The 12,398-nt window shown below is 35.0% G+C and overlaps 1 protein-coding gene across 1 annotated transcript; it reads right to left on the bottom strand.

Moving 5' to 3' along the window:
- Positions 3,959-6,567, bottom strand: LOC18788884 (bifunctional dihydroflavonol 4-reductase/flavanone 4-reductase). The gene is made up of 6 exons (XM_007222255.2): positions 5,930-6,567; positions 5,668-5,837; positions 5,113-5,307; positions 4,840-4,999; positions 4,562-4,754; positions 3,959-4,456 (listed from the first exon to the last, which is right to left on the bottom strand). The coding sequence occupies exons 1-6, from the start codon at positions 6,045-6,047 to the stop codon at positions 4,252-4,254; spliced, it is 1,041 nt and encodes a 346-aa protein (XP_007222317.1). The 5' UTR covers positions 6,048-6,567; the 3' UTR covers positions 3,959-4,251.

Below are 12,398 nucleotides of genomic sequence, written 5' to 3'. Positions count from 1 at the left end.
TGTCTTTTTCGAAAAAAATTTGGCTTTTTCCAAAAGTAAAAGTTTTTTTTATAGCTAAAACCTAAATTTACTTTGTTATTATTCATACTAACCTCTCTGCACGCGCTTCCGCGCTTGCGAGAGGCTTTTTAAAAAAAATAAGTAAATTTATTTTAGAATTAAAAAAAGATAATGGGTAGTTGTGTTCCATAAAAATAGGATCCATTATCTGCTTTTTCTTTTTCTTTTAATTTTTTTAAATATGAAAAAGTGTGAATTTACTATATTATCCTCATTTAATTAATAATTTAAATTCTTAATGTTTGTATTAACCAAGGGCATTTTCTGGTATTTTGAATGTTTCACCATTCTCTGCCTTTTGCTTTATATATATAGATGAATAGTGCCTGCCTTAAGCAATTTTTTTGTTTGTTTTCCACCTATTGTCATGTCAACCTAAAGGCAACCACAATTCACATAAGATATGAGGAGAGAAATTTGTATAGAGTTTAGATGTGGAAAGTAAAGAAAATGGCTAGGTATTTATAAATAATAAAAAATCTGAAATTTTTGGTATTTTTTCATAATTTTTTATTTAACAAAAAAATTTGTTGTTAACGTCACAGCCCCTCAAACAACGTCTTGGGCTGTTTTTGCCTAGTGGAACCCACACCTTGCATGGGCTATTTTGTACCACTAGAAATGGCTTGAAGGGCTTAGGCCCCCTCTTGTTTGGGTGGGGGGTACGGTGAAAATGCTCTCATGCCACGTCCTATGATACTAACAAAATATTTAAGAGCAATAATTTTGCAATCTAAAATCACCTCTAAATTACCTTACCTTGTGCACTTCTCTCTTATTTGTTAATTGAAAATGAAATTTGTTGAAAACTTAATTGACTTATGAATCTAATCACTTAGACAACATATGATCCCCTTATAATTTATAGCTTAATTTTTCATTCCTCCTCATCCCAAAAGAAAGGATAGTCTCATAATTATAGTGTCGTTTTGCAAAATTCTTAGACTCGTTTGGTTGGTGGATTGAATTTCTTGGGAATAAACTTCCAATGTCTAATCCCACGAGATGAGAATGAATATTCATTCCCATATTTGGGAACGCTTGGAAATGAGGACTATAAAATATCATTTTCTCTCATTTCCATGTTAGGGTTAGTACAGTATTAGAAATGAAAAGTAGTTCAGTTTTTCCAACAATACTTTTGTTTTATTATTATTAAGTTATTAACATGAAGAGTTTTGTAATGGTCAAAAATGGTATTTAAAAACAATAATATGGGTGAGTTAGTCCAAAAAATTGCATTAAATGTCTTCCCAAGTGGGGCGAAAAAGTTTCCCAAAGTGAGCCAAAATTCCCTATATATGGGTAGTTCATACCTCATGAGTTCAAAATTGCATTCGTAAGAGTGCACTAACCAAACATGAAAAATGCAATTTGAAATCTATTCTCAAGCTCCTAAACCTTGAATCAAACAGGCTGTAAATTTAGTGGTTGATGGGATCCCATTAGAACAAAATGGAACATTTTTGCTCACCATTTTAACCCGATGTGTACTCTCACCACCTTTCTTAAAACTTGACACATGTTTTTTTTTTTTTTTGGAGAAATTCTATGATTGCATTCATAATTCAGCCAAAAAAGCCACTAGCCACAAAGGGCCATTACAATAACGGAGCGGTCTAATATCAAAATTAAGACAATCTGGTGTGTCTCCATTAACGATCAAGCAGGATCGAAAAAACTCTAGCATAGGCATCCCAACTAAGATTGCAAACTTAGAATAATAAAAAAAAGATAAAGCTTGAAAAAACCAAGCCATAAGAATACAAATAAAACTCTCACAAAGGAGAGATGAAAAACTCTCATAAACGATAGATGAAAAGCTCTCACAAATGAGAGATGAAAAACTCTCACAAAAGGAGAGGTGAAAACTACATAGAGAACCCAAAGAATCTCTGCAACTTATTCCAAACATAAAGAAATTGCAAAAAAGATGGTGGTGAAGATCCGACGCCGAAATGTAGGTGAAGATCCGACGCTGAGCCGCAGCCGCCTATAATGGTTAGATGAAAATCATAACAAAACGAAGGCAAATAGAGAAAACCCTTTGTCTCTGAAAATAGGAGAAGAGGTGAAAGGAGGAAGAGAAGAGGGGAGAGGGGGGAAGAACAATGACTTCCTCCCCCCTCAAAGTGGAAAATGCTCTACGAGTGTTTTTTGGGAGAAAGGGAACTAGAATTTTTGGGACAAATTTGGAATCTCTCTTAATTTGTTATTTCTAACACATGTTTATTAGTATAACCATAATTAACTTTTTAATTTTAAATATTTAAAAATATTTAAAAACAAAAAATAAAGTAAATAATATTAATTTAAAAAACTCTCTCTCCTTCGCTGTACCTCCTTGCCGACCCATCCCCCCATACAGCCCCCCCCTCAGCAACCCTAGCCACCATTCCCTCCACACTCACCTTTTTTACTCTCAGCCACGCCCGCCCCACCTAATGAAGTTTGCTCCCAAGAACAACCTCCATATCTCTTGATCTTCAAAATGGGAATTGATCTGGTTGTAAGAATTTTGGGTGACTGAAAACAAATACAAAGGATTAAAGAATAAATTCAGGGAATTGGAACGGGTTTAATAATGAAAGTGGAAGATGAATCACTTTCATTAGATTTTTGGCTTTTTTCCCTTCTTTTTCTTTCTAAAGAACTCTGAATAATTCTAGAAACTTTTGTGCTCACGTCACACCTAAACAAAAGTTCTAAATCCAATTGATCGATAAGAAAAGAAGTCAAAGCTTGTACAAGTTCCACAATGACTATCAGTCACTTCACCTGCTTGCCTCTACTTTTACATTGGAGGTTTTGCTGTTGCTGGGGTGTTGGGGTAGTGGTTGTGGAACTTGTGGTTGGGGGCGTGTTAGACTGGGGAGAAGCTTGGGAGCAGACTTCGTTGGAGGGTTGTGGCTGGTAGAGATAGGGCCTCAGGGAGAGAGAAGGAGAGAGAGGTTTTATTTTTATTTTTAACTAGCCTCTCTGCATGCGCTTCCGCGCTTGCGAGAGGCATTTTTTTAAAAAAATTTTAAATTTTAGACTTAAAAAGTGTTCCATAAAAATAGGATCTATTATTTTTTATTTAATTTTAATTTTTTTATAAAAAGTGTGAATTTACCATATTATCCTCATTTAATTAATAAGTTTAGTTCTTAATGTTTGCATTAACCAAGGATATTTTCTGGTATTTTGAATGTTTCACCATTCTCTGCCTTTTGCTTTATATATATAGATAATAGTATTTTACTTTATTTTTTGTTTTTAAATATTTTAAAAGATTTAAAATTAAAGAGTTAACCATAATTATATCAATAAATATATGTCAAGTTTTGAAAAAAAGTAATAAAAGTAAACATTTAATTAAACTGATGAACAAAAATACTTCCTATAAGACAAAACTAGTCTCTCTGCACGCGCTTCCACGCTTGAGAGAGGTTTTTTAAAAAAAATAAGTAAATTTATTTTAGAATTAAAAAAAGATAATGGGTAGTTGTGTTCCATAAAAATAGGATCCATTATCTGCTTTTCTTTTTCTTTTAATTTTTTTAAATATGAAAAAGTGTGAATTTACCATATTATCCTCATTTAATTAATAATTTGAATTCTTAATGTTTGCATTAACTAAGGGCATTTTCTGGTATTTTGAATGTTTTACCATTCTCTACCTTTTGCTTTATATATATAGATGAATAACTATCAATAGTAAATCTAAATCTTCTTATGAATGCTTTGTGTTTCGGAAGTACAGAGCCAGAGACGGGGGCAGTATTTATGGCAATTTTAGTTTTGCCCCGGGTGTATATAGCAGTAGACGTTCGTTTGGCTCGTACATTTACACAAAGTACCTTTGGTCCCACAAATCAAATCAAATCATACACAAATTTGGTTACAAAAAAAGCAAGGCAAACATTTCATGCTCGTTCAACCAAGCAACTGAATACAAAATATCCTCAATATCATTTCATTCTGGATAATGAGTAGGATACTTTTTAATTAATATATAGCCAGATTGGATCATAGTTAATTGCAGATTAACTTTTCTGCATAGCCACATTCTCATACACAACCCAACAGAATTTTATTTGAAGCCTTTTAACAGCCAACCGGAAAAACACCACCAACAAAAAAAGAACCCAACAGACGCTAATCCATGACACAAAATGTGAACCTCAATTATTGATCAATATTTTTTCCTTAACCGGAGACTTTGACATCGACGACGGTGTTGTCGTCAGCCTCATGTTTCTCAGCAGGAATTGGGATCAAACCCCTTGCTCTGCAGGTATCAACAGCCCCTACGAACATGTCCTCCAAGCTGTATTTGAACTCAAACCCGTGGTCCGTCAACTTCTTTGAAGAAAAATGGATATTGGTCAAGTTCTCCTCAATGTTATCGAACCTGCACGTGCAAACCAATTGGTCCAACTCTCCATTTAGGTAAATTCAATTATATATGTAATTAACAATAATTAATCAATTGATGTTGAAGGGTTTAGTTAATTACTTTGTGGGAATATTGTACTCGGGGTATTTTTCTCTCAGCAATTTTGCAATGTCGTAAATTGTAGCATCATGGGAAGAACAAATGTAGCGGCCCTCAGCTTTAGGGTGCTCGTACAAGTATATGTGAGAGAGGCAGAGGTCGTCCAAGTGAACGAACTGCCCTCGCTTTATAATCGAATAATGAGATGTATTTCCTGTAATAATTAAGTAATATTTGGTTAATTCATGAACACTGATAATTAAAAAAAATTGCAAAATATAAATTTTTTTTGGGGGTACCAGTGAGTGGGGAAAGTCCGGTGATGAGGCTTGGTGGCATGGATGGCATGAGAAATGGGCCAATCACAAGAGTTGGGATAATGGTAATGAAATCAATGTTGTTTTCTTTGGCAAACTTCCATGCAGCTTGCTCAGCTAGAGTCTTGGAGGCGAAGTACATCTGAGGAGAAGACACCATTACATCAAATCCAGAATTTAACAATTTGATTAACATGTTTTTGAAGTTAAACAGTGTATATGGATGTAATTATATTCACGTGTTTAATTGCTTACCCAACCAGTCATTTTGACAGAGCGGCAAAATTCAACATCGCTCCAGTCGGTTTCGTCATAGTATGACTTCTGGTGCTCTTCGACATTCACGGTTCCTGCTGAGGATGTAAACACCAGCCTTCGAACTGTTTTTGCCTTGAGGCATGCCTTGAGGATGTCTAGCACCCCATTTATTGTTGGCTTGATCACTTCGTTCTGCCAAAACCACAACATGTTTTTACTTTGTTTAATTTTCTCTTCATTTTAGTACACGGTAGAAAGCCCAAAACAAACAAACAAAATCTACTGTTCTTCTGCTCAACCAAAGCACCAAACTTGTCCTAATGAATTTTCTAATCGGCATTCCTGTTATTGTTTTTCAAAGTGTATGATGTGCTCCTTCAAACACAAAATAGTAAATTTAAAGTATATAATATAACCATTGACCACTGACCACTGTTCTGTCTGAAACAAATGAAAGAAAAATGCTAAGAAAAGACTTGGTCTGCCGCCGCCGACATCCTCCATTTTTAATCGAAATTATGATGAGACATAAGAAATAAGGCTAATGCATACCTCGGGGTCTTTGGACTCAAAATCCATAGGAGTGGCGACATGGAACACTCCGGTGCAGCCTTGAATGGCTTCATCAAAGCTTCCCTCGTCCGCCAGGTCAGCCTTCCACAGCGTCAAGTGCGTCTCGGCCTTTGGCAACTCCAGCAGATGCTTCACCTTCTTCTGATTCGCTGTTACAAAAAAATATTAATCACGAATCATTAAAGTACTATTAATAAAACAAACTGAAAACATAATAAATTGTGGGGAAGGGAAGACGGACTAGGATCCCGCACGGTGGCTCGAACAGTGTAACCGCGCTCTAAGAGTCTCATGACGAGCCATGAGCCGATGAAACCGGAAGCGCCCGTCACACAAACAGATTCAGACTCTGGCCCCATATTTGAATCAAATCAAGTATGTACTGCTTGCTTATTCAATTTATATATGACAAAACGAACAAAAGTGGATGCTCAACTTTCCCAAATGTTAACCTTATAAATACTTACCAATGGGGGGACTGACTAGTTGGAGTTTCCTACGACCCCAGCTAACAATTCGCAGCCTAACACCCCCTCACACCCGCTTTTTCTGTTTCAGCTCAGCTTCCGGGCCATCACGTGCTTTCCTAACGGTTGGTGCACGTGCGTGGTAGTTGATTCATTTCTCGTTTTGTTTTACCTGGTCAACTTTAGTGCCCGTTCTGTTCTGGAATGGTGCAAGTGGCGCCACTGTCCAAACTTTTTTTACTTTATATTATATATTAATATTATAAAAGTGTATTTGGTGGCACATCACTTGGTACAAGGCCCAAGTTTGAGTCTTAGTGATGTTATTCTATTTATATTTTTCTTCTTTTTTCATTATAACAATAAAATTTAAAATAGTTTTTTTTTAAAAGTATAAGCACGTGAAAAGAAAAAAAAAAAAGGGGAGATCCACCTAAATTAACAACATTATATATAAATAAAAAAATAAATAAAAAAGTACTTTCTTTCTCTCAAAACAAAATCAAAACAAAAATTCATGTCATTCTTTTTTCTCTTGAGCTCTTATTTTTTTACCATACATACTAATATTTAACTTTATTATAAAAAAATTGAATCTGATTTGTGATTGTTATTGCATGCTAATTAATGAATTTTAGTTATAAAAAAAATTATTTTATGATATTAAGTTCTGGCAAATTTTTTATTTAATATTTTCATATTAGACTATGTGAGAGCTCTAGTTGAAATTTCGCACATGACTCTCAAAATCTCAGAACCAGTCCTGCTAAACTCTCATCCCTCTCACACTCTCACTGGTATTTGATTGACTCACATTTTATGTGAACTAAACAAGGATTAACATCCCTTTATTTTTAAATCACTTATATGCATAAAAATAAAAGTACACCTATATTTATATGCTACCAGAATCAAGAAACATAAGAGCAAGTGCAGCGCACCCAACCATTGCAACAGGCCCCCCCAGGTCCATTTTGGACCTCCAGCGCGCAAAAGGCAGCTCGAGCAAGGCATGAGACCCACCAACCTGGCAAGCCCACGAGCAATTCTAGATTGGGTTGTTGCCTAAAGGCTGCTGACGTCAGCGGCTGTTTTTCAATTTTTTTTTGCTGTTTGTGCATGGAATACACGCGCCAACCGTATAAAAATTTGAAAATCAGCTGCTGATGTCAGCACTAACCCACCAGCCTACATAACCCAATGGCTACAAGCCACATGGCTTCTCTTGGAGCCTCTGATCAAAAAATCTTGCCCAATCCAACGGCTGTCCAATTTTTGGCTAAAAAAATATCAAAAAATTCTAGAAATTTTTTCTATAAATACCTACCAATATTATTCACTTTCCACACCAAATATTCATACAAATTCATCTTATTCCAATATTTTTCACTTTCCACACCAAATTTTTTACTACAAAAATTCAAATGGCCTCTTCCATCAAAGTCGAAGGGTCGTGGATAAATATTCGAAGAGGTCAAAATCTTGGCAACGAGGTAAAAAAAAAAAAATTGCCATTAAAAAAATTGTCATTTTATTCAATTTAATATATTTTTATTTATTTATATATTTCTTGCATTTCCAATTTCATTTTTTTAAAATAGATTATTCAAGGCAAAACAAAAAAGAGGAAAACCATTACACATGGCTCTTCAAGTGAACAATGCCCGCAGTCGGTTCCAGTAGTGCATTCCGTGTCAGAAATAATGACACTGTTACATCCCTCGAAGGAAAATACTTCCCCACGTCGTGATCCGGTGGAACCGCCTCCACCAATGATTGAGTCGTCCTTGTACTCGATTATGTCGGACTATGAGGACCGAGAATATTTCAATTGTATGATGAGTGGGTAGGTATTTCAATTGTATGATGATTGAGTAGGTAATGGTATGATGAGTGAGATGTGAATTTTATAATAAATATGCACACGTGGCAATCGAAAATTTTATCCAAAAATTTAATTTAAAATTTAATTCGAAATTGTTATCTGAATGTTTAGGTGAGAATTTTATAATAAATATTGACATGTGGCAACCGAAAATCTTATCCGAAAAGCTTATCAAAATTAATGGTTTAAGTATAAAAAATAGAAAATAAATTAATATGAATAGTAATTGCCATTGCCCTTACCTTTTGGGGTGGAACCAAAAAATGCAAGGCTGTCACTATTCATGTGAATAGTGCCAAACATTGCCTTGCCTTTGCCTTTGCCTTTGCCTTTGCCTTTGCCTTTGCCTTGCCCTTGCCCTTGCCCTTGCCATTTGGGGTGAAGGTGCTCTAATCCCATAATTCATGGACAAAACTATATCAAGAAATAAAAATACACTAATTTTAACATACTTTGTATTTGTGTTATAAAACTGCCACACTTATAAATGGAATACTTTAAAAATAAATCAACAGATACTTTGCATAGTATAATTTTGAAATAATTTGGTATAAGTTCAATTCTTATGATAGAATTTGGGTGCAATCCACACAATGTATTGTTAGTAATTCAAGTCCTCTGACTTCAATGCCACATAGGATTACATTCTTTTTCTAACTTTATGATGTAATTATATATAGTTTTTCTTTTTAAATTTATTTTCATGTACCAATTATGCCCTTATGATTTAAATCGGGAAAGACTGATTTATATCATAATAATTAGCTAATTAATACAACTATTGATTCTGATTGCAATTCATAAACGAGTAAGAAATTAATTTTAGGCCAATAATTACTATATTTGACCTTTTAGTTAATTTTGATTGGAATTTATAAAATATTTTCTTGTCTATCCATTTTAATTTTGAAAATCCCATAAACATGCGCTAATACAAAAATTAAAAAATTAAATTTCTTATAATCTTTCTTCTTCATCTTCTTCTTTCTTCTTCCTTCTTTTTCTTCTTACAATCCTATGGAGGAGCTATAATTATCTATGGACTAGGAATATACATGAATATTAATTAGGTATGGATAGGTAAATTACCTATGAAGGAGGTATACATATGAATGCTATTTATCTATAGAGGAGGGTATACATATGAATGTTAATTACTTATGGAGGCGATATATGATATGAAATTACCTATGAATGAGGTATACACAAACCTGCAATGCAGGTAAATCAAATCACCCAAAGACATATATACTTCACCATAAGGTATTCACTGGTTGAAAGCGTTTTGATAAATTGAGATTAATTGTAGAAATATGATATTAATTTATTGATTGCAGTAACTAATAAAATTTAGAGAATTGACTGGACAATGGCAATATGTATAAATGTGTTAAAAATAATGGCCAAGGCTTTGCATACTTGGCTAGCCTATTGAGTCGCTAGACCCAATTCTATGTCAAAAAAGAGATCAACTGCATTCATAATACAAACTCAAAATTGAACTTATATCAAAAGACCTTCGATTATAAAACGTAACGGACATATAAATGATAACTTTTTTTTAAAGTGTCACTAATACATTTACATTAAATTATTAATTTGGCGCTAGATTTGAATTGGGTTATAAATTTTGCTGTATCTAATTGTATCTCCAAAAACTTGTCGTGTGGTGTGGTGACAGAGAGTGCGTGTCAGAGAGTGCTTGTCGTGGGCAATATTCTTTTTTGGTCAGTGGTAGTAAAGTATACCCGAACCAATCAATCTCATAGTCATACTCATTGTCTCTCCTATCCTACCACCGAAATCAAAGTCAAGGCCATCTATTCAACAACCAGTTTGGGCAGTTTTCCCCTAACATGCCAAGCCAAAGCAGATAAATAGAAAGCAATTAACTGATGATGGGTCAAGGTTGTGATTTAGATGGCTGGGCCCAAATAAAGCTAACTAATAAAACAAACCTGGGCCTAGCAAGGCGCATAGGTTTTCTCAGTTAAAATTGGCCCGAAAATTGTTTCCAGTGGACAATCAATAGCAATCGCAAAAGAAGCTTTTTTTCTTTTTTCTTTTGAAAAAAATTTAGGTCTAACATCAAAAGACTCCCTTTAAGTTTGGGGTCATTCTCAATATGGACCATGAGATATTAATTTCATCAATTTACACTTAAATATTTTCAAACTTGTCCAATTTTATCCTTTCATTAAGTTGACCATGTGGTCAATCGTTAACTGCTAACGTGGCTACCGTAGAACCCAAAAATTAAAGTGTTTTTGACTTAAAAAATCATTTAAAATTTTAGAAATTAATTTTACGGGATAACCAAAAAAACATAAAATTGAACAAAAATAAAATAAAAGCAAACCCTACCAAACCTCCACTTTCCCCAGCCACACCAACCCTTACCCACCTTCAGTGGCGGACCTATTAAGGATCAAGGAGGTGACTCCTCTTGTCGGAAAAATCATTGTAGGTGCTTCGAATTGCCCATTTGCTCAATTGGTGGTGGTGCTCTAGGTGTAAAAATTACCTTATTTCCATTTTCAGCATTAAGTAAATGTCTTAGTCCTTTTACATTCATTTATTTTTATATTACTTCATTTACTTAAGTTTACAATGTAAATAAGGGAGTATCCTCCATTTGGATTCAAATAAATTACTAGAAAATTAATTTCCCACCAAATCAAAATATGAAAAATCGGTTTTAGTGCAAAATACGATTTAGGCTAAAAATTATGGCTTATTAAGTCAATATATACTTCATAATAAAATCCCATAAAATCAAGTTTTCTTATTTGATGTGTGAGGAATAAAAGCCGCAAAAAATTATCTTAGAAAATGATTATTCCAAAAAACCATTTTTCATACTTAGTCAATATTTTTACATAAAATAATTTTTCATGTATAATATGAATGCATGAAGGGACTTAAGGTCAATCAAGTTAAAAAGCCTTAGATATTCAATCCACAGAGTTTTTAGCCTTTCAAAATTATACATTGGCTAAAAAATTCATGGGTCAGCCAGTGCTCACTGCCACTCCATACCCAGCCCAACCCACCCCGACAAGCCACCTTCCATCCTTACCCACCCTCCTACCTAGGACCTAGCCCCCACAATCCACTCTCTTTGTCTCTATTTCTCTCTTACTTTGTTTCACACAAATTTAATTCAAGGTAGAAAATTCTTAAAGCATAACTTAATTGATTTAGAAAACCCTAAAAAGAATCATTGCATGAAGTCAATCCCAGAATCAAATTTCAAAGGGATTTTCAAAGCAAAAGAGAGATACCCAGGAAGGGAAAGCAGTGCAACTTTTCTGATTAGGCAAACAATGGCAGAGAGGAGAACCATAAAAAATTCAACTTAACAACATAACATTGGCAACGGCATGAAGGAAAGAAAAGAAAGGGAAAAGTGGCAATTGTCGGGGTGGCTGGGTACGAAAAGAGGGCTACCATATTTTGAGGTGGAAAAGAGCTTTAAGATATCCATGGCATCAAGCTCTCGCCCAATGCCTTCAGTTGCATAACTATAGCCCATAGTCGTAGCAAGGTTGTGGCTCAAACCGCCACAATTTCAGCCGTGCCAGTTGTAGGGGCTTTTTTCTTCCGGCAGCTGCAAATGGGCTGGGCTACCGTAAAGAGCGAATTGATGAAATTATTCCCTGTGCCTGAGTTCAAAGATCAAGCCCCAAGAATGCTTTGAAATGATAGTGAAGTCTTAGGAAACACCTTGGTTACCTTCACCAACCAAAATAACAACAGCTTACAGATAAATTCTTGGCTTAGCATGAGAAGTTTGTGGCATGGGAGCTGAGCATTCATGAGTTTAGCATGAGAGAGAGAAATGGCTGCGATTTCCTATGAGAAACAGAGTTTTTAAGGCATGGGGGAAGGGATTCTAAGAGGATTCGTTGAGGAGAGCGAGGGGGAGAGAGATGAGGGCAATGGGTGGCTTAAGTGTTTTTCTGGCAGCTTGACAGAGACTGTCAAGTTTTAGAACAGTATGTCAGAAGAGGGAAAATGATGAATAGAGCATGAATTTGCCGGGTTTTGCAGGTGAGAGAGGAAGCTTGCTCTCTGGATGGGGTTGTTTAAGCTAGTGATGAAATAGTAGGTGTGCTGGGTAGTTTTCGGTAGCTTGACGAAAACTCTGTTAAACTTTGGAAAAGTTTACCAAAAGGGAAAATAGGGAGAGATGGAAGGTTAAGGCTCGAAATTGCAGATGTTTTAGATATGAGAGATGAAGCTTGCTCTCTAGATGTAGGTTGAGATGATGGGTAGGAAATGCCTCTTTTTATAGCGCTGGAAGCTACTCTTTTCCAAGAAACCCTAATGGTTTCTATTCAATTTGGCCAAGCTTT

This window comes from Prunus persica, chromosome G1 (assembly GCF_000346465.2).
Source record: "Prunus persica cultivar Lovell chromosome G1, Prunus_persica_NCBIv2, whole genome shotgun sequence".
In the NCBI taxonomy this organism is placed as follows: domain Eukaryota; kingdom Viridiplantae; phylum Streptophyta; class Magnoliopsida; order Rosales; family Rosaceae; genus Prunus; species Prunus persica.
Note: the sequence above shows the minus strand (reverse complement) of the source record. Positions and strands in the feature narration are given on the sequence as shown.